General features: G+C 38.3%; 1 protein-coding gene across 4 annotated transcripts in view; it reads left to right on the top strand.

Moving 5' to 3' along the window:
• Positions 1-23,510, top strand: part of LRBA (LPS responsive beige-like anchor protein) — a 358,816-nt gene that overhangs the window by 248,979 nt on the left and 86,327 nt on the right. For all 4 annotated transcript variants that reach the window (XM_072121481.1, XM_072121491.1, XM_072121508.1 and 1 more), the window contains 3 exons: positions 9,287-9,427; positions 14,258-14,377; positions 20,003-20,155. In XM_072121481.1, the coding sequence (XP_071977582.1) occupies positions 9,287-9,427; positions 14,258-14,377; positions 20,003-20,155 (414 nt within the window). The remainder of the gene's footprint in view (positions 1-9,286; positions 9,428-14,257; positions 14,378-20,002; positions 20,156-23,510) is intronic.

Genomic DNA, 23,510 nt, shown 5'->3' on the forward strand with positions numbered 1-23,510 from the left:
AATAGCACTCTACCCGTTGCTTGTGGCCCAGATATTGCACATGACCTTATACTAAATACTGAAGCCTTATACTAAATTTTTCCCTAATACATGTTTGATGATCAGACATCTTTAATGTGACAGTTCCCTAAAATCAACATAGAACAAAAACAGAATATAGTAAGAAGTAAGAAAATACTATGAAGGTTAACCTGTTGTATTCTCTCATGTATTTTAAAATTCTAATTAGCTGTTATTTCAGTGAAAAAATAATTTCTTCCTCCCTAAATGACACTTGGATAAAATGTCTGGATCACATTTGCAATTTAATTCTTGAGCTGCGGTTTGTTTCAGTGCTTACTAATAAGCATCATTTTATTAATTGCTCTGTCTAGGGACACAGGAGAAGCTAACACTCCTGACACTTATTGTGAACAGAGACCACGTATTATACATAAGCCAATTAACAATGACTAATCATAAGCTTTCCACTAAGAAGTGTTGTATTGGTCTATTGTAGCTCAGACAGCCGGTTGATGAATGTAATAGTGTCATCTTCTGGCACTTTATTTGCATGTGATTTGTGGAAGGCGAGTATGCACAGTGATGATTAGATTGCAAGCATTTTTTGTTGGCTCAAAAAATTATAAAACTGTCTAGAAAAGTTAAGTGAAGCTCCAGCTTTCAAGGTACTTTTCAGGCTGTATTCCAGAATTGTTCTGCATCTCTCCAAATATACAAGCAATGCCAGTTACAATTTCATGAATAGGTAGCGAGCATACACTGTATGGTAACTTACATCTACATGTGGCATAGTTGAGAAGAGAATTTGTCAATGTATTACTTCTCAGCTGTATGTATGTTATTCAATTTTGAATAAAAAACTTATTTAAAAAAAAACACTCACTTTCTCTCCTGTACCTGTCCAGCTCCTGCAGACAGCAATATCTCACAAATTGCATTACCATATTAGACTGGCGTAATTTAAAGACTAATTAGAATTTTTAGGTATCACTCCTGCTCCTATAACTCCTGCAGCTGAGATGGTCAGTTTCATTTTGATTTATATATCGCCAGTACACATCATGGGGAACATATACAAACACAATGATACATTACAGAGAAATAACATGGTCATTTGAAACAATAGGGATGGTGGGGGCCCTGCTCACAAGAGCTTATGATCTATAAGGAGCAATGTGTGGCACAAGAAGTGTACAATCATGCCATATTTATAATTCTATATTTCATCCTTTCAGTCATATTCATCATTTTCATGTATGCCATAATTTAGTATCTGTAAGCAACAGATGTGTTCATTATCTATATGACTCTCTGGTCAGTATTTTATTACCCTTGAGATTTTGGCTGGGCTGGTTGACCATCTGAGCATCTAATGTGTATGACTCTTCTAGCCAAGCATACCTACTGAAATCTGTGGCTTCAGGTAGTGTTCCATTAATAGATTAACTTGCCTTTGTTACTTGGCTTATAAGGCTGAAAGTTAAAAGCAAGAGATCTTTTTTTTTTTTGGGGGGGGGGGGGGCGACGACGACTAATTTTTACCTGAAAAATATTTCCAAAATGATTGTTTGTCCTCCACATAGTATCAACAGTATCTTCTGGCAAAGAGATTGCTGATGAATATGGTACAAGATAGAACTTTTATTTCAATGAATTTATTTTTAAATGTGCATGTGTCTCCACATCATTTTTAGTATTGTTTGAAATTATATATATATATCATATATATATATAGACCCATATAACCTGCTTAATGTAGACGTAGGCATTGGTGGGAACAGACAATATGAGCATATTACAGTACACTGTCATCGTCATAGCATAGTCTATGGTTAGGAACGTGTAGGATTTGCTAGGGTTACTATTTCTACATGGAGATACTTCCCAGCCTGTTATCTTTTAAGAGTTTCTTTAGTTTGTGGGTCCAGATTTTCCTTTTTTTTGTATTTATGACTTTGTATATTGGGGATGACACTCACACTACAGACACAGGAGGGAGGCTGGGAGCTTAGGAATGAGAGAACTTGTAAGAGCTGTCTGTCTAGTATACAGACCAAGGCTAGATAAGAGACAGACCTGCATCTAGTGACTAAAGTGGAGACAGATTACAGTAAAATGAATTTCTACATGACTTTGGGATACATACACTCTAGAAAGGCACAATGTGTTGGATGCTTTTATTGCCTTAGCAGCCCTCCAAAAATATTTGTATAGTACATAAAATAATATTAATTCAGGAACAGATTTTTAGTAAAAAAACATCTCAAAATGCTCTGCAGTCTCTTAACAGGCATAGTAAATTATTGACATAATTCAGAATGTTGTGTTGATGCCGATGTACTGCTATGATTTTATTACGTTCCATGTTTGAGTTTCTATGACTCTGCACATGTTTAGTGGAAGCATTCCTTCCCGTATATACTGCAATAATAGACTTCTAAGCACAAAAATATGCAATCCACATTTCCAACTCTTTTCCCAGTTGTAATATTTTTAGCTGATGGGATGCAATGTGTGTTTAGGTCGTCTGTAAATCACAAATTCTATTGTTGTGTTCTGGACAACATTCTGTTACAATTTGTAGAAATGTCTTCCCATAGTTGTGCTGAGCGCTACATGAAGGATTCCAGTGCTATCAGAGCTGGAGATAAAATGGAGAGCGGAATATGAGGATGCATCTCCACTGTATACAAAGCTTCGGCATCTGCGGTCATGTGTTTTACTGTGAGTCACTGCTGGAGATATTACTGCGCTTTAAACAAACATTAAAAATTATATATTGGTGTATATATATAATTTTTTTCAATACCAAAATACAAAACAACTGATATAAATACAATGCAATACACACCAATTATCATTAAAATATTTCATTAAAAGAATTAATTACAATTCACCCTTACCCAGCCAAATTTTATCAAGGACTTTTACCCGCTATTCTGCCTCTTTAAATCGTATATAACCCAACAGACCAACCTGAATTGATCTAGGAAAAGAAATGAGCAGCATATTCTCATTAAACTTCAATGCAAATTTAATTCCAGGGAATACCAGGCCACATGCACAAAATCTGTATTCTCTCCAGAACACGGACATCATATCGAATTTTCCCTCACCTTTATTTTAAATAGCAGTGTACAAAACTAAAGGTGTACAAAACTAAATTGAGCCATTCTATGGGTCCAAGACATAGATATAACAACTATTCCAATCGTCCTTAGTAACTATCCTAATTACCCTTTTCCATTTCCGATTTGAAGACCATGAACCTTCTCTGGCAAAATCCTGTATAAGAAATGTATAAATGTGTGACGTTGCTTTACTAAGTGAGGTAGTGCATCTCAACTATTCAATACATTTATTTGAAACAACCCGAAATCTAGATTTATCAGCTGTTTTAACGTAAGCGTGAAACAACTTCCTAGTATCCCTTCTTCCTAAACTTAACTTAATGAACTTCAAAAAAGCACTAAAATTATGTCAACTAACCAGAAACCTTAACTGTTCTGTAACAATGTACCCAAAAAACCATGGGACCCCTAGACCTCGTGTGTGGGTTTCTTTATGACTGTATTAAATGATAATATTTTGAAATTATACCACTTCTGATGTTTTTACAGATACATTAGGAAGGTCTTTTGGTATTCTAGAATCTACGGTTAGCGCATTAACTCTTTGTTTAAATATGTAACAGAACATACTATGTTCTTAAATCACAGCAAAAGAGCAATGCTGATTGTACCTCATCACCGCCCCATGCTATCAGTCATGCAGACTGTTTTCCTTTTGAAATAAATCTGTTCACTGGGAGGCTATATATATATATACTTTTTTATACCTTCAGTTTGACACCCACTGCTCAGTAACCTGATAGATAACCACACCTTTAGCCTAACCAAAATGAAACCTGATCACATTGGTCACTTTCCGTCTCCACAGTTTACCTACCCGAATTATTTGCTATTTTATGTAGCACTATGTCCACACATTTCACCTATACCTCTGTTCCTTCCTTGTCAAATCTTCACTTAAGAAATATGCAAATGAGGCTGAAGTGCTCTAGGAGGCGCAGGCAGAGCACCTCCGAACTATGACCCCCCACAGCAATAACACAACCCGCTGCTGTTCTTCCACTGCCCAGCGTATTCTCTTTCTCCCCCTTCAGCTGTGTCACTACTGCCTATTTGTAAAGTGAAGTTTTGTCATAGAAGAAGCAGCTGGACAATAAAAACAATGTTATAGGTTACATCTGTGGGCATAACTCAGCAGTTGGCTCAGGTAGGTGAATAGTGGTGATGGATTCCCCTTAGGTTCATCAATGAGACCATCCTTTCTTGTTTGTAGGATCACAGAACAAAAAAGCCAGTTCAGTTATAATCTTTAATGAGTTGATAAAAGAGGGACTCCCTTTGTAGCTGTTATCAATTTTAGTCTAGTTTGTGTAGCCTAAGCACATTCCTAGTTATTTTGTCCTCCTTCAAGATCGGAGCAGAAAGAGAAGAGTATCACAACCGAAGTGTGGCATCAGTAATGTGGCTGTTTTGACACCATTTTCTTGTGTTGAAAATGGGGATAATAAACTCTTTTAAAATGACTTTCTATGAAAAAAATAATAATCTTTTTTATTTTTATAGTCCCTTGTATGACCTTTTGTGTTAGATTTTTGGTAACGTGTACTGTACAATTCTCTGATTGTAAAATGGGATAGAAAGTACATTTGTAAAGAGGTATTAATGAGCTGACTTGATCAATGATAGGCTGACAAGGTTGCTGTATCATGTACTAGTTACCTGGAAACATCCCCCTAGAGAAACTACAATTAAGCCACCGCTTAGTGCAAGGAAATAAACAGTTAATTGATATTCTTTAATATCTTATTATCAATTAATTGTATCCCAGGTCTCCAGTTCACTGATTTTTGCCTCTCTAATTAAACAAAAAAAAAAAGTTTAATTAAGCAGTCTAAAATATTTATGGTGCTGCTGGATCCCATATTTGGTGCTGGAGCTTAGTAAACTGCTTTTACGGTGTATTAAAACATAGCGGAATGGCCTCATCTTTTATAGCAGTTGTCAGGAAAATATAGGCCAGCACTGTAAAATGTATTAGCCCAATACATTGTCTCCTTTTTATTATGAGGAAGCTATGATGTACGGCTCTGTCACAGCAGATCTATTGTTCGAGGGTTTGCACTATTTTCTCTGCCCCGCCATTAATTTATAGCAGTAAACAATATGTAACCGTCCGACTGCAGCAAAGCAGAATCTTTTAATGAGGTGGATGTTATTACCACAATAAATCAGAGCATTCATGTTATGTATAATTCAAAGTGTGTATTCCCACTGTAAGTTCTCTGAGTAAGCTGATAGTGTGTCATTGTCAGAGCCCCGCTATACCTATTTACTGTGCCGTTATTTTTTATCCTTCTATCTGGAGGTCGGATTTTTTTTTGCACTTTTTTTTTTTCTCTTCTTTTTTTGCTTTTCTTTATTCAGTTGTAAATGAAAGTTGAAGAATGTTCCATCAAGGATGAGAAACGGAACTGTAACAATTACATCAGGAATCAATAGTGCAGGTTCTGTGGCAGGATCGATCTATGCATGCTGCTGTTTTCACAAGAGGCAACAAAATCAGTCCTAATTGGTTTTAGTGGTATCTCCAAGAAGCGTAATTCTATAACCATTGATTAGAGGTGGGTGCGCAGTTCAAGAGCTCCGAGGCACATAGCCATTTGTTAAAATGCTGTGGGGAGAATTGCGTTTTAGTATTTATTCTATTTCCCATTAACTCCCTGCTGGGCAGACTGATGGTTGTAGCATGTATCCTGTAACTAACACAAAGCCAAGAACGCACAATGACCCGTGATAGGCTACTGAGGTAAATAGCTTTAATTATTGGCTTTTCTGGATTATTTCTAGTTTATATATTAATAACTACAATTTTCATATGGTTTTACTGTGCTCCATACAAAATTATGCAGTAAAAACATACTACATAATATACAATGCAATTAATTACTTTACTATCTATTTTACTTTCTGGCCACTATGCAACATTTTTCCAAAAAATACTTATTTATTCGCAATTCTTCTTTCTGATGTACCACTAGTACTTGAAAATTTGGTGTTGTTTTGTTATCTGCAATCTTTTTTTTTTAATTGGCAATGAGTCTTTCTAATGAGTTATCACAATAGGTAGCACTTCTAATGTAGAATATGGTTATTGGGGGTCTTCTTTATGCATTGAAGTGAAATATACTTCTCTGCAATTATTAACTTTGTCTCCTGAATATGTCAGCTGCAGTGGAATCATATTCAGATTCATCATCTTTTTAGACTAATCTTGCATTACAAATAAAACCTGAAATAAGAAACATTTTATTTAAAAATAAAATTGGTGCCACAATGCCAATCGGTCAGATTGTGATGATCAGTGAGGTTGTGACCATGGTCTAAGACTTCATTCAGGCTGCCGTTGCCCGCCGTACCGTAGCAAGGCAAGCATAAGGCAGTGCCGGGGAGAGCGCCACTCACTTCCGCCCCTCTCCATAGGAATACACAGCACACGGCGCTGTATTCCATCGAAAGATAGGACATGCGCGCATTGCTGTCTATGGAGGACGTATATCGGCCATATATACGTCCCCCATATGGCAGTGTGAATCTAGCCTAAAAATGTAGTACATGCGTGGATGTTTGGCATAGTTCTTGGATTTATAGACGTTGCCCTCGTGCTATTGTGATCAATTAAGAGCTATAGGCCATAGAATTTTCTTCTTTTATTATGCTCCAAAAGTAATTATGTTAGTCCTTGGTAAAGATCTTTTCATGAAATTAAAAAAATATAGGCGACTCCTTTTTTTTCCTTCAAAATTAACATTAAGTTTAAATGTTCAAATTAAATGTTTGAATTTGTTAACAAAGCCTCGGGCAAATGTTTACTTTTTGGTTTCCTTTATTACAATAGTTTTAATTGACTGTCATGATGAATGACTGATAAATGTAGTATATTTCTCAATGAAAGGGATTTTCTACTCTTTCCTGCTTCTCCTATAGTCCCAGGCATAGTCGCTACAGATGTGTCGCCATAGATGTGTCGCTTTAAAATAGCCCTGATCTTGGAACATCCTGGGCAGCCTTAGACTCTTTGCTGCCACCTCTGATACCCATGCCATAGGTTTATCACCACCAGACTATAGCATAGACTCACCTTAACCAGTGATTGGTTGAGTGAATCTCATAAATAAAGCTGAATGTCTGTATATAAGTCTACTAAAGGAATCTTCACCATCGCGTTTACAATCGCCAAATTACTACATTTAGAATCAAAATTTTCACCCCGCACTTTCCAAAAAAATTATTACCCACCAAATACAGGAGCCATTGTCTGCTACTCCTGTGGCAGTTAGAACCTGAGCCATGATTGGTTAACATTTTGACACAGGTCATTAATATGAGCTCTGAGGTTTGATTGGTTACTATACGGAATGCGCATAAGACAGCTCATGTGTGAGGTAATATCTATAGATATGGAGAGTGAGTGACAAAGAGACAAGCAGGGAAAGTGATTATATTAATAAGTCATATTTAAAAGACATTGTCCCCTGGTTGGTGGCCCCTTAACTAGTAGCATATCCTTAGGTTACTAAGGTTTAAGACTCAGACCTAGTAGACTTATAACCCCTCATTTAGATGTTCCATTAACATATGTTTGTGTACGGGCTCTTTAAAATGGTCAAAATTTATCAGCATGGCTGTGAACTAAAACTTATATTTTTATTAGATATACCTTAAAATATGCAAAGGTCACAGGTTGTGAATTCTAAAAACAACAACAACAATCCGTACTATAGACGCCGACCTAGGCGACTATACTGATCACCACAACCCCCAACGGTTGTGGATCAAACAATGGGGATACCACGTACCTCTAAATCACGGTGCCATGCACCATACCATCCAAAAAATACCTTGCAAAGAGGAAATAAAAGATGGTTCTTACCACAACTGGTAATGGTCTGTAGTTGTGTCCAGTGGTCAGCTGTGCTGTTTTCAAAGTACGTGTATTGACGGGAGCATTAAGATGGTAAGGACATACCTGTATATGTTGGAACCAAAAATGTCACGAACTGTAACAAGGCTACAACTGTCCCTGTCCCCAGGTGTGATTAGCTCCCGCCCTGACAAGGGCAGTCCCAATAGCTTGCCCTAGTTTAGAAAAAAAACACCCTGCATTCCCCTTCCCTGACGCGTTTCTTCCTGCTGTAGGTTCTTCAGAGGGATTGCGGTGGAATCAATAAAACATGGGGTCTCCAATGTAGAGGAGCATCCCTTGGGGTGTAGTAAATAGTCTGATAAACCCAAGTGTAGGGTCATCTACTGGGTCCCTGGTGTGGAGCCCCAGGCGTTGATCCCTATCTGGTGTTGTTTTTCACATCCGTGGTTCAGTGATTTCCACGGATGCCTCACGAAGCCATTATTTTCAATGGGGTGTTTTTCCATTGTGTTGTTATTTCACTGTTCTGTTGTCCGTGAAAAAAATTATGAAACCTGTTGGGTTTTTTTTGGGGTTTTTTTTTTCATGGATGCAAATCACTGAAGCCCATACAAGTGTATGTTGGGCACAAAAAAAACAGATTTATTTTTTCACTAATGACAAAGCAGGTGTAATGTGTTCATAGCAATGTAAAAACTTCAGGGTTTTTTTTTTTTTTTTTTTTTGCGGATGGGGAGACACAATGGGGAGACCAAGCGCAACAGAAGCTGAGAACTCACACCAGTGAGCCCAAAGTCTTAAAGTTTATTTTGCTTCAAATTTCAGTGGATTCACCTGCCAATATTGAAGTAACTTGCATTGATTTTAGTAGAAAGTGGGAGGTCTTCAAGTTTTGAAATTTTTTTTTCTGATTGTTTGGTATTCAAAGAAGAAAGCAGTCCTTCACCACAATGTGGTTGTGTGTCTTCCACAATGTGGAAACTTTATCAATTTCTTTAAATTCTAGAGAACATATTCGTAACCTATACTGTAGTATCATGGGCCTGTACCTGGCATAACATCCCCTCATGGGATTAATTATATGTTGCTTTTTGTAGCTGTGAGTTGTACTGTCACTTTATGGTGTTGAGTTGTCATGTTGATGTCTCTAGAGAGATGTCGCCGTGGTCTTGTCACTTCTTTGTCACTCTGTTTGTAATTGCAAGACATTCAGGCTCCAATTTTAAAGCCCCATGAAGGCTTTTCATTAAACAATCTGTGAATGTAACAATTTTCTTCTATCTTTCAGCCTGTTGGAGCTCTGAATCCCAAGCGAGCAGCCTTCTTTGCAGAGCGCTATGAGACCTGGGAGGATGAACAGGTTCCAAAGTTTCACTATGGCACACATTACTCTACTGCAAGCTTTGTCCTCAGCTGGCTCTTAAGAATTGTAAGTCGTTTTCTGGCCCTGTATTTAGAGGCCACCATGATTTATTGTGTTGGGCTGCATTTACATTCGTCATTTATAAATCGATGTATGCAATGGAATTTATTTTTGAAAAAAGTTTTGTAAATTATAAGTACCGTATATTCCGGCGTATAAGACAACCCCCCTACTTTCCTGTTAAAATATAGAGTTTAAGATATATTCGCCGTATAAGACTACCCCTTTTCCAACGCATACAAAACACCGGTAAAAATAAAAAACAGGTTTAAATTTAACTTTGAATTTAATTTAATTTAATTTGAATTTAATTTGAAGTTAGCCAGCTCCCCCTGTATTTTGGCAGCCAGTCCCCCCAGTATACAGCCAGCCCCCTGTATATGGCCAAACTGCCCCCCTAGTATACAGGCAGCCCCCTGTATACTGCCAGCCAGTACTTCCAGTATACAGCCAGCTCCCCCTGTATTTTGCCAGCTAGTCCCCCCAGTATACAGCCAGCCCCCTGTATATAGCCAAACTGCCCCCCTAGTATACAGCCAGCCCCTCTGTATATTGCCAGCCTATACCCCCAGTATACAGCCAGCCCCCCTAGTATACTGCCAGCCTGTACCCCCAGTATACAGCCAAACCCCCCTGTACATAGCCAGACAATCCCCCCCCCCCCACACACACACAATTATACAGCCTGGTGGCCCCCCAAGTGTGCAGCCTGGCGGCCCCCCAGTATGCATCCTGCCACCTCCCCAGTATGTATCCTGCCACCTCCCCCTCTATATAGCCAGCCTGCTTGGCACATTAAATTAATACAACAGCTTCTCACCTTTCCCGCGATCCACCGAAGCTTCGCTGCTACACTCCGGCCCGCGGTGACAGCTCATTGAGCGCTGGCAGCTCACAGAATATGACGGAATATACGGTAATAAGAAATTAAAGTGTGTTTAATAAAGACAAGAGTGTTCGATACATAGATACATACACATTCAGGCCCCGTAACCCTCAACCATTTTTGTTATTGGTGGGTAATGTTTCCCTAGTCATATTTAAAGGGGTTGTCTGTTTTTAAATAAATTTTCCATTTTTTACATTTTCTTCGCAAAGTTATGTTTGCACCTCCCATTCACAGTTTTGAATGGCAGAGTTTAGGAGAATTGGCTGAATTCCACCACTGTGTGTCTCCTCCCCCCAAACTTTGAACTTTCTCCCTACAGGGTGGGGTCTGCTGGTTGAACTTGACCAATGCATTTTAACTTGGTTTCGCACTTAACAGGCAGGAGCTAGGAGGCTCTTAATCCATGATCAACATAACCGCCTACTGTATAGTAATTGTGTGATGAGATCCCCTAGGTTTTAAGCACCCAGTTTGTAACACAATTTTCATAAAAAAAATCAAAACGGTACAAATTTTAAATCACCCCCTTTCCCTAGAAAACTGATAACAATATGCAATAAAAAAACCTTATACAATTCCCCACTGCTTAAAATACCTGGTCTCTAAAAATATAAAAATAGTAATCCCACACAGTAAACGTGGTATCTAATCAATGAAAACGCCTGCATCTCCTCCTACAAGAAAATTACACCTTATCCAGTTATGGACACAATGGGGCACATTTACTTAACTGTACGAGTCCCGCTCCCCGATCCGGTCTGTCCGGCGATGATGATGCACTGTGCCGCGATCCACGTAGATCGTGCGCCTGATTTCCTACATGTGTCACTCCCCCTTAGTTCCGCTGGAGTTCACTTTCTTCTTCCTGGTGTATGTAAGTCCATGTCTTGCGACACAATTTAAAAGTTAAATCCCGCGCTTAGTCTCAATCAGTTGGATCGACACAAACCCCATTTAAATGCTGCGGAAATCGTCGGAATACCCGAAGAAAGTGCGGTCCACGGACCCTTAGTAAATGAGCCCCAATGTCTAAAAAGCTTATGGGTTGTAGAAAATGTTGTTAAGGGTTTAAAAAGTAACAAACAATTATAAATTTGGCATCTTTATAACCAGATTGAGCCAAAGAATAAATTGGATGCATTGTTTGGACCATACAGTGCAAGCTATAAGGCTATTAAAAGGTAGGGAGTAGAAAGTGAATAAAAGGTCAAACAAAACAGCTTAATTGATAATTGGAGTAAACCACTTTAGTGTTTTTAAAGTACATGTGTTTTTAAAAAAATATATATTACATTTTTGTAGAGACATTTATCTTTAGATACCACATCTCAGGGTCTTTGTTCCACTGTATTTGTTGCTTAAGCTCTTCATTTGCATTGCCGTGTAGCCGGTCTAATTTATCTGGTCCTAATAATGCCAAGCAACCATATTAAGGCTCCTCTGTAATGAGTTGCTGTTTGGTGGATTAATCAGGAATTGTGTTTATTGATAGCATGTTGCTTTACAATAATGTATGTTTCTGTTAAGGCTAGAGGTAATTCGTCTAGGAGAAAGTAATTTCTTTGGGAGAGCATTAGCAGCCTACCATTAATTAAAGCTTGTTAGAATGGTACAAGCAGACATAAATCCTTGATATAATTTATGGGGCCTTGCTAATTTTAGGTAATTATCTACTAATATGGGCTTAAGTGTTCTTTAACTAAGAAGAGGCTTTTAAATCCTTTAAACATTTTTTTTTGTATAGAGATTATTGAATGAATAACACAAAGGCAGTTTTCCTCCCTTTTAAATAATTTGCATATATATCTCTACAAATGGACTTGCTCATACATTGTGTTGATATGATATATTTGACAGATGTAAGCCGATTGAGAAGAAATTGTTACTAGGGGCAGCTCCACATTTTTTTCTTTATTTTTGAATGAATCTTGCATTTCCTTTGCTGGGATTGCAATTAATATATAGATCTTGTCAAAGCGCAGCATAAATGCTTCACATTGCATCCCTCGCCTTTTCTACATATACTTAATAAATGTGACTAGTGTGAAAGACGCTCCTTTTCCTGCAGTACTGTGTTCTTATGGTGTTGACCAGGCACCATCTTTATGCTTTAAATTCTTTCTCTGTTATCCGTTATCAATCCCATGATGCCTCAAAAAAGCATCAGATGGGCAGCTAGATACAGTCTGCATGCTAGGTTATATTATTATTATTTACAGACAATTAGTATACAGTTGGTGCTGTCATCCTCTACTGTACACCTGTAGGCTGTATAATTATCAGCAGTAGCTGGGTTAAGAGTTTGTCCTCCCCTCTGTGGAGAACTTGTATAATACAGTCTAGACCAGTGATGGCGAACCTTTTAGAGACCGAGTGCCCAAACTTCAACAAAGACCCACTTATTTATCGCAAAGTGCCAACACAGAAATTTAATTTGTGATTTATACTTCCTTCTCTGCCACAGCTTTCATTGATACCAGCACCCTGAGGCACCAATAAAGCAGAAAATAGCGCCAGGTAGAGCTTTCTCTTTAAAATAGCTCTGTGCACAGCAAGTCCTGGGCTGTCTGGGACTGCAGGAAGATACCTGGACTCATCTCTGGTGATGGCCTGAGTGCCCACAGAAAGGGCTCTGAGTGCCACCTCTGGCACCCGTGCCATAGGTTAGCCATCACTGGTCTAGACTATTACATCAACCAAGAATGAGTCACCATGTGATTACATGAACCGAATATACAGAAAGAATCCAGAAGTTTTCATTTACAAAGAAACAAATAATATATGATTAATAAAAACTAGACTGGATTGCTTCTTTAACTCTTGTGTTGATGCCAGTACTTTCTTTAAAGGGATATTCCAGGAATAAGCATAATTCATATTAAAATGGGTCATTAAAATATAAGATAATATGTAATTACAGGTAGTCCCCGGGTTACATACAAGATAGGGTCTATAGGTTTGTTCTTAAGTTGAATTTGAATGCAAGTCGGAACTGTATATTTTATCATTGCAATCCCAGCCAGAACTTTTTTGGTCTCTGTGACATTTGGATTTTAAAAATGTTGGGTTGTCATAAGAATCAATATTAATACTAAAGCTTCATTGCAGACACATTTGATCACTGTTATAGCTGTTTATTGTAACCTAGGACTAAAGTACAATAAATTACCAATATCCAGAGGTCCATTTGTAACTAGGGGTTGTATGTAAGTCGAGTGTTCTTAAGTAGGGGACCGCCTGTAGTTGTTATTTAAAAGGTTGAACCCCTTAGTAGAAAAATGTTGTGGAAATACGCTATGATGGAGAATTAAAATGCTACTAGCCCTTTATTTGGTCCATTGATTTTGCCCCTGTGAAGCAGACACAATATAGAAGATGGCCGCTGGTCTCACGTCTTCCTGGGCAGGTCATGTGATCATCTCTATGTTCGGCTGTAGTCAGTTGCTTGCAGTGTTGTGGTGAGGCCCATGGGAGTTGGGCGGGATCATGGGAGTTGTAGATGGTGGCCATTATGGATACCATTTTAGAAAGCCCATAAAGTTTTGTTACTCTACTGAGTAGAGTCTATATTGTATCTTTCATCTATATAGGTTTTGTTGACTGTACACCTTCAAATGCCCATTTATTCTACAGATACATGCATGCATGTTCAGCTGAGCATGCATGTGCTATAAATAAGGAAATTAGTTTTTCTCCATCTTAAATTTGATTTATTATTTGATCAAACAAATAAGCTAGTTGGCTGGTCACACAGATATCATACTAGGGTGTTCTCAGATTGATAAACTTTTAATTGTATCAACATTTGACTAAATAAAGAGGAATGGAAATGTATAAATAAGAACCTCAATATTCTGTTTAATGCTAGTAGTTTGGGAACATTCTAAAATTGTGTATTAATGCTCTTACAAAACAATTTTGTTAACAAACTGGAATATTTTTTCTAGGAGCCCTTTACAACCCTTTTCCTAAATTTCCAAGGGGGGAAATTTGACCATGCTGACAGATCATTTTCCTCAGTTTCAAGGGCATGGCGTAATTCTCAACGAGACACTTCAGACATCAAGGTAAAATTATTTGCCTTTTAAATTATTTAGATGTATGTTTAGTGGATATATAACATACATGCCATGTTTTGTGTTTCACATGTAAGTCATTGACTAGTCATTAAAGTAGCTTTCCCAATAAACATAGGTATCTCCCGTTCTCAGCATATGGGTAGAAACTTTCATTGGTTAGTTACCCCCACCATCACCACCATCAAACTCCCCCTGAATCTGCAGAATGGAGGAACATATAGGATTTTCTCATCCTGTAAACTGTCCTGGAAAACCATAGAAATTAATTGAGCAAAGCTATCATAAGCTATATGAGCTATCGCCTCTGATGTGTGTTTATGACGGGTGTGTGTTTATGTATATATATATGTGTACAGGCAGTCCCCGGGTTACGTAGAAGATAGGTTCCATAGGTTTGTTTTTAAGTTGAATTTGTATGTAAGTCGGAACTGTATTTTTTATAATTGTAGATCCAGACAAAAAATGTTTTCCCCCAGTGACAATTGGAGTTTCAAATTTTTTTGCTGTAATGGGACCTAGGATTATCAATAAAGCTTCATTACAGATTGTTACATTCTGGGACTAAAGTAAAGCATCCAGAGAGCTTTACCAGAGGTCGGAGTGGGCAGAGAGGTCCATCTTTAACTAGGGGTCGGGTGTCCTGAAGTAGGGGACTGCCTGTATATCTATGTATATATGTATGAAGTTCTGACAATTTAATCAGCAGTTTATTGCTCACTCCTCTGCCACAGTTTTTAATTGCATTGGTGTATTGAGGATACCAATACGGTAAAAAGTAGGAGACATTCGGATTATCATTGTAGCTTCCCTCAAGGACCCCATGAACAGGAAGAATTGCAGGGCAGGAGCTCCAATGATGATCCAGCCCTGTCCACACCACTTTGATCCTTCTGAAGTCCCAGGAAGTGTTGCTTTGCATAGAGCTGAATGTGACACATCCTGGGCTACCCAGAACTGCAGGAGGAGGCCTAGAGCCACTGAACTTGTCTTTGAAGCTCTGTGTTGGGGGAAAAGGCCTGGCAGAGATGGGCCAGTTTTGGAGAATTGCCAATTTGCATTCCCACAGATTGGCGATTGATCCCTTACGCTGTGAAAAGGGGATATACTGTATATATGTTTATGAATAAAACCCCTTTGTTCTCTAAAGGTGGACAATATAGTCCTTGCTTCACTTTTTCAAATAAATTACAGGTGGTTCCCTACTTAAGGACACCCGACTTACAGACATTCAGTAGGAATTTCACAGCATTCCTTGTATTGTTTCATGGTCCCAAACTAGGGTCCCATCCCCATATATGTGTAAGATTAGAAAAGATGGCACTTGGTTTGATGTATTTTTATAGATCATTGAGTCATAGATCATTGAGTTATTCATGATGCACCTCTTACTCAATATCTATCGACCGAATGAGGAAAGCTGCATATGCAGATTGAAACTGTGATCACTTGACTCCTCTTCAACGCACACTGCGCATGTCAGAACGCAGGGGATGACTGCGCATGCACAGGATTTGTATGTAGTGGTCGGTTGTGGAAGTTAGTAGGAAGGGAGTGTGGATGGAGAGCTGGGAGTTGCATTGGCCATGACTCAGAGCATTTATATAGACCCCCACATGACTCTGCAGTCTTTGCTGACATGGTGACAGTTATACCTTCCCACTATCTAGTGACTGACACTCATGCTTCATTCATATTGTCACATTTTAAGTCCTTGTTCCAGCCCTATGTATTAACAAAATGTCTATAGTAAGCTTAACTTTAAACAGGAGCACAGTTTTAAGGCATTAATAAGTTGTAGCAATCTATAAAAAAAAAAAAAATAAATGAAAAAAACTCATCTCAAACTTGAGTGTACATTATGTATTGACCACTGCCTGCTGAAACCTGTCTTCTGAAATGGTGGCGTGTAGTGGTTTACATAATTGGCTTTAATATGTTATCAGTTTGTCTGGACCCAAACATCTGTCCAAACTTTCTGTAAAGTAACACTTTATATTAATTTATCTGTAATTTATCGCCTTTGTGCGAGAAGCGGCATAATGATGAGAATGGGAATTTTTGGACTGCCATCAGTGGCTTATCACTTACTTTCCCTTAATTAGTGTTACCATATACGATGGAATTTTCATTTAAAGCCTTGCAACAGTGTCAGGATGACGAAGGTGATAAGAACTTAATCCCCTACTGATGCACAGCTCATTCACCATGGACTACAATACAGGGATCATGTACCTGTTCTTCTGACCTTCCAAAACCCTTCTGGACCCCAAAGTGGGCTGCACTATTTGCCCTAAGGCAAAGTTCAGCTTTGTGTTTTTTATCCTGGAGGTGACTTTTTGTCATTTTCCCTATTTAAGCTGATAGTGATCTATATTACTTTTTCATGTTCAAGAGATAAGAGATCATCGATTTATGCAGGATTATCCAGAATATTTGCACAATTTATACATTACAAATAGTATAGAAAGGGTAAACCTTCCCATTAGTAAATGAAAATAACCTTTTGTCCTGTGTTGGGTCTTAACTTTTCAAATCGATGTTTACTTTTCGCTGCATAACAAATGTATAGACTTTTTTTTTTTTTTTTTTAACTCCTACACTTTATTTTTATTGCTAATTAAAATAAAAACTTTGTCTCCCTGCTTATGTTGCTTCTTGTTTAAATAAAGTTTAAATAAAATCTTTGATTGTTTAGCATGCTGATAATTATACTTTCAGGTTTGTTTTACTTTTTTTAACCAAAGTATCCATTAATTAATGAACTCTTTGAATTATTTATAAAAAAAGAATCCACAAATATATAAAAGAATATAAATCCCCACCTTCAATAAATGATGAATACACATTCTAATTTCAAGACCGGTAATTATTTTAGAATGTGTGTTTCAATTACCGGTAATAGGAAAAAGGAATTATCTAATTTAGTTTGTTTTTGCAGAGTGTATGTACTCTATGGTTGTTACCTCACTGTGAGATGTATGATGCATCCAATCAATGCTTTTTTCCATACTTGGAAGTTGAGAGCAATACTATACCTTGGTCATGTAATTTTCATCTTGGATTGCCTGTGCTGAGTAGCTATGCTGCTGCTATTTCCATAAGCAGAGCAGGAATCGGGCTCTGGGTCAGATCATCAAGGAAAACCCTGGGTTGAATCCCAATGACCCGATTATACCTCATCTTGTGTCAGAGGGGCTCCTCCTAACTCAAGATGGCTTTATCAAATTATTTATTATGATTTAAAGGAATTGGTCTGTTATGAGATGTGGACCTCCTACGTTGAGCACGGGAGGCAAGAACATTTCCAGTGAGCCGTAGACTTGACGGCTGTCTATGGAAGCATTTTCTCTAACTAAAAGCCTCAATAGAGTTATGCTTCAGTGCAAACATATTATACTGAGTTATAGAGATGTAGGTAATCTAATTCTGAATTCTGGTATCGAAACAACTGTATGCTGACCTGAAAAATGTAATTTACAAAAATTAAATAACGCATTGTTTTAAAATACCATTTGAAAATTGAAACTTTAACCTCTTAACGCTCATAACATCTATATACCACATGGAGAGTTAAAATTTGAAGAGGGCTTTCAGAGTGAGCCCTCTTCATAGATGCATGGGATTTGCAGCATATTGCAGCAAACACCCACCGCTAACAACGATTGCTGGTGTTAGCCCCCTGATTGCCGCCAGTGGCAGTTAAAATTCAGATCAGTGCAATACAATGAAGGAGAAATCCTCATGCAATGTAATTTTTATTCCACCAGTGTTCAGACAAGCAATGTTTCACCTTCTCAATGGCATTATCAAGCTTGATGCCTGTGATGTCATCGGTGAGTGACAATGTTTTGCCATGACAGCCTTAGTTCTTTGTGAGACCCTAAGCTGTCTCATTTTAGCAGATCTATTGCAATGTGCTATTTGCACATTGTGATAGATTATGTGTAAAATCCCCATATAATGCCATACTGTAGCAATGCAGTATATGGTAGGATCAATCAGACAATCTTGGTCAGTGGTGGCGAACATATGGCACGGGTGCCAGAAGTGGCACTCAGAGCCCTTTCTGTGTGCACCCAGGCCTTCACCCTAGCACAGAATTAGCTAGATGTGACTAATGACTTTCTCCATGCGTCTAAGACAGCCATGGACATGCTAAAGCGACACCTCCTTGGCTGCCAGGACTGGAGCTCCTGCTCGGGGTCCCTTAATTGTTTCTCTTCAGGGGAACCTGGAAGGAAGCTATAATTTCTCCATCTTCTTTCTGTTGCATTGGTGTCCTCAGGACGCCAATACGATTGAAACTTGTGATACAGCTGGGATCAATAGGTTACTGCTTAAATTGTCATGTTGGCACTTTGCGACATAAAAGTAGGTTTTGGTTGTAGGTTGTACCCTAGGGTGTACACTGATCTAGGTGTACACTGACCCTAGGGTGATCACTGATCTAGGTGTACCCTAGGGGGTATAAAAAATCATAAAAATAAATAAAAAGTTTAAAAAATTATGAAAACCTAAAAGTTATCACCACGTGGCAAAATTTTTCCGTTCTATCAGAATAATAGTTATTCCCAGCATTTAGAATTTTTTTCCCCGCTTCCTAGTACAAGGCATGGAATATTAAGAAGTACACTAAGAAGTACAATTTGTTCTGCATAAATAAACTCTCGTATAGCTCTGTACATGGAAAAATTAAAAAGTTTTATAGATTTTTGAAGGTCGGCAATGAAAATAGTCTTTGTGTTTAAGGGGTTAAAATGTGAAATAATAAAATCTATTTAAAATTATTTATAAGAAATATTTCATGTTCTGATGTGGAACTTGAAGCACTTGGGTCCTTATGTAAAACCTGTTATAAGTCCTCCTCCTGCTATATGCCATTTATAGTACTGCAGTTGTCTTATTTTGCGGTAGTAACTTTTCATAACTTATTAATACGGAACCTGTCACCATGATAATGCAGTGTAATCTGTAAGATGTATGATATGGATGATTTGACTTGACAACGTAGAGCAGTGGTTCTCAACCTTTCTAATGCTGTGACCCCGCAATACAGTTCCTCATGCTGTGGTGACCCCAAACCATGCAACTCGCAGTAAAAACACAGTAAAATTGCGGCTCCGATGGCTTTAGGCGACCCCCGGTTTTGGTCGTTCGACCCCCACTGGGGTCCCGACCCACAGGTTGAGAACCACTGACGTAGAGGAAACTGTCCCTTTGATTGGAGACACTAAACCACCCACAGTTTGAAGCTGTACTCCATGCATCTTGGGTACATGCACGGGTAAACAATGATGTCCATTATGTTCCGTTGTTCATTGAAGAGCCGTCCAGGTGCCAGAAGCTCCAGAGATGAGTTGCATATGGCTCATTGGACTGGACTGGCTCATGGGCTAGGGCGAGGCAAATATAAATGTTTTCTTCTTTTGAATGTTGCCACTAACGTCTCCCATCTAGACTTCAATAGTTAAGCATTGCAAAGGGATCCCTTCCAAGGAATAGGAGTCAACATGATTATTACATTTTTATAGCTTTTATTTCTTTGTTGATTAGACTGTTGTACGCCATAATGTGCTCCAAATATCATTTTGATTTTCTACATTGTATCCATAGGAGCTCATACCTGAATTCTTCTACCTGCCGGAGATGTTTGTCAACTCGAATGATTACAATCTTGGAGTGATGGATGATGGTACAGTAGTGTCTGACGTGGAGCTTCCTCCCTGGGCAAAGACTCCCGAAGAGTTTGTTCGCATTAATAGATTGGTAAGCGTGTTAGATCTTTGTATGCTTCATCTACATTCATTTTTCCACATCCCATTAACTTTAATGCTACTGTAATATGTCAGAGAATTTTGGGACAAAAATTTGTGCTGAAAATATACATAATATGCTATGTGGGGAGTTAACCTAATGGGTCACACACAAATCCCCTTAGACTCAAGTGTAGAAAAGGTGTTAACAGAAGTAGTGTCACACTGCTAGTCAGCCTCCATCCCAAAGTAGAGATATACAGGTGAAACACTGACATGTGGATTGTTTGGCTGGGGTATCCCCCTAATATTAGTAGCTCAGCTACTACTTTACAAGGCAATAAAGACATTGTTCAGCCGTTGAGATCGCACTAACAATGTAAATATCATGGGATCTCTTATTTTACACATCAACACTCCATTGCTATGGCAGGATCACAAAGTCTCCTCTCTACAAAGACCATGATTGACATATCCCCGTGCAGCTACATTTCCACATGGCAGAAATCTTCTCTTTCACAGTATAATTAACCCCTAGGCGCACCTGGACGTTATAGTACGTCCCCGGGGCTAGATACTTAGCGCACGGGGACGTTCTATAACGTCCTGCTTCTGGCACCGGCTCACGAACGGAGCCGGTACCAGAAGCAGCGGCTGTCAGCTGTCTAGTACAGCTGACAGCCTGCGCTAACACCCGCGATCGGAGCCGGCTCCGATCGCGGGTGTTAACCCCTTACACGCCGCGGTCAAACATGACCGCGGCGTGTAATGGTGTTAGCGCTGTGGATCGGATCCCCCGTGCCGCTTACCGGGGGATCCGATCCTCTTCCGGGCAGCTCCGAGGACTGGCATGTGCCCCGGAGCTGCCCGGTCTCCATGGCAGCCAGACCCCTTCCGGGTCTGGCTGTAAACTGTCTGAGCATGCGCAAGCTTGCTCAGACAGTTTACACTGCTCTACAATAAAATAGTATTGTAGAGCAGTGTATTGAACTTAAACCAGTGATCAGAGCATCACTGGTTTAAGTTCAAGTATGTATAATTAAAAAAAAGTCAAAAACACTAAAGTTAACACATTAGAATAAATAAAAAATAAATACATAAAAATATAAGCCCCTAAAATGTCACTTTCCCATAAAAAAACTTAATAAAGTATAAAAAACATAAAAACACAAAAAAAACCCGCATATTTGGTATTGCCGCGTCCGTAACAATCTGCATAATAAAACAGAATCGTTACTGGACCCGCACGGTAAACGCCGGAGGAAAAAAACGCAAAAAACATTCCGAAAAAAGATAATTTTTAATTAATACCCTATAAAAAATGCTCTAAAAAGTGATTTAAAAAATGTTATGCACTCCAAAATAAGCCCACTAAAAAGAACAACTGTTCTCGCAAAAAATAAGCCCCTAACAAGATTTATCTGCCAAAAAATAAAAAAGTTATGCATATAAAAAGATGGTGATGCTAAAATGAATAAGATTTTCTCCAAATTAGTTTTTATTCAGTACAATTGAATAAAATACACAAAACCCCCACATATTTGGTATCCCTGCGTCCGTAACAATCTGTATAATAAAACAGAATCGTTATTAGATCCGCAAAGTGAACCCCGTAAAAAACAACCTAAAAAAACTCTCTCTGCTAAAGATGATTTTTTATTAATGCCCTTTAAAAATGCTCTAAAAAAGTGATTTTAAAAAGTTACGCAATCTAAAATAAGACCACTAAAAAGAGCTATCATTCTTGCAAAAAATAAGCCCTTAAACAGATTTTTGAGGTGAAAAATAAAAAAGTTATGCATATGAAAGACGGTGATGCTAAAATTAACAACAATTTTGCCAAATTACTTTTTATACAGTAAAAATGGGAAAAAATAAAAAAATATATATAAATGAAGTATTTTCATAAACGTGGCGACCCAAAGAATAAAAATAATATACTATTTTCATGGTATGGTTAACGGCCAAAAAAAAAAACACATAAAAATTTTCCTAAAAATTGATGATTTTCATTTCCTCCACCAACAAAGAGTTAATTAAATCTCACCAATTAGCTATAGATGCCCCAAAATTATGTATTAGAAAAGTGCATCTCATGTGGCAAAAGAAATAAGCCCCTATAGGTGCACAATAAAAAAAAGAAAAAAATTATAGCCTGTACAATGTGACATAGCAAATCTGATTTGAATGGCGCCTCCTTCCCTTCTATGCCCGGCCGTGCGCCCATACAGCAGGTTACCACCACATGTAGGGTATCGGTGTACTCGGGAGAAATTGCGTATCAAACTTTGTGGAGCCTTTTTTCATTTTATCCATTAGAAATGTAAAATTTTCCACCCAAAATGAGTGTATTGTGAAAAAATATTACAATTTGCAGACTCCACCTCCATTTTGTTTTAACCCCTATAAAACACGTAAAGGGTTAACAAACTTCTTAAAAGTGGTTTTTCATATGTTGAGGGGTGTAGTTTCCACAATGGGGTAATTTACGAGTCTCGCTATTATTTAGGCCTCTCAGTGTCAATTAGAAGTTGAGCAGGTCCATCTAAATACAGGTTTTGGCGATTTTACAAAAAATGTGAAAAATGGCACCCAAATTCTGAGCCTCATAACATTCTAGTAAAATATGTGGAATCTTAAAAAACCATGCCAACATAAAGCAGACATTTGGGAAATGTAAGTTATGAATTTATTTGGGAGCTATGACTTTCTGAATCAAAAGTAGAGAATTTAGAACGTTGAAAATAAAGAATTTTTCAAAATTTTTGCCAAATTTTGTTTTTTTTCATAACTAAACGCAAAAGATTTCATCCAAATTTTTAAACTAATTTGAAGTACAATGTGTCACGAGAAAACAATCTCAAAATCCCCTGGATATCTCACAGCGTTCCCACGCTATAACCACTTATAGTGACACAGGCCAGATTTGAAAAATGGGGCTGCGTCCTTTAGGCCAAAAGATGCTGCGTCCCGTAGGGGTTAAAAAGTCTGCCACTGAGAAGACGTGCTGCTTGTGTACAAACAACGTAATAGAAAAATAGCACCCAGTAGTTGAGCCGGTGAGAAGACATGATGCAGGAAGGGAGCCTGCTGCCAAACAAATTGATTCATTCTAGACTGTTTAAAACCCAACATGCCTCTTAAAGAGATTGTATGTCTGTGGTTATCCAAATCCAGATGACGTTTCCCTACGACTTCCCAGTTTACTCTTTCCAGCCCGCAGATTATATGCAATGATTATAGCTCCTGAAAAGCACACCGCTTTGATCTGTGACCTTTTTGTGGTGCTAATCGGGTTCCCAATATCATTATACCTCACCCATTAATCATATTTCCTGCAGCCGTCAGGCAATCAGACAGGCACAGCC

Source organism: Engystomops pustulosus, chromosome 1 (genome assembly GCF_040894005.1).
Source record: "Engystomops pustulosus chromosome 1, aEngPut4.maternal, whole genome shotgun sequence".
Lineage (NCBI taxonomy): Eukaryota > Metazoa > Chordata > Amphibia > Anura > Leptodactylidae > Engystomops > Engystomops pustulosus.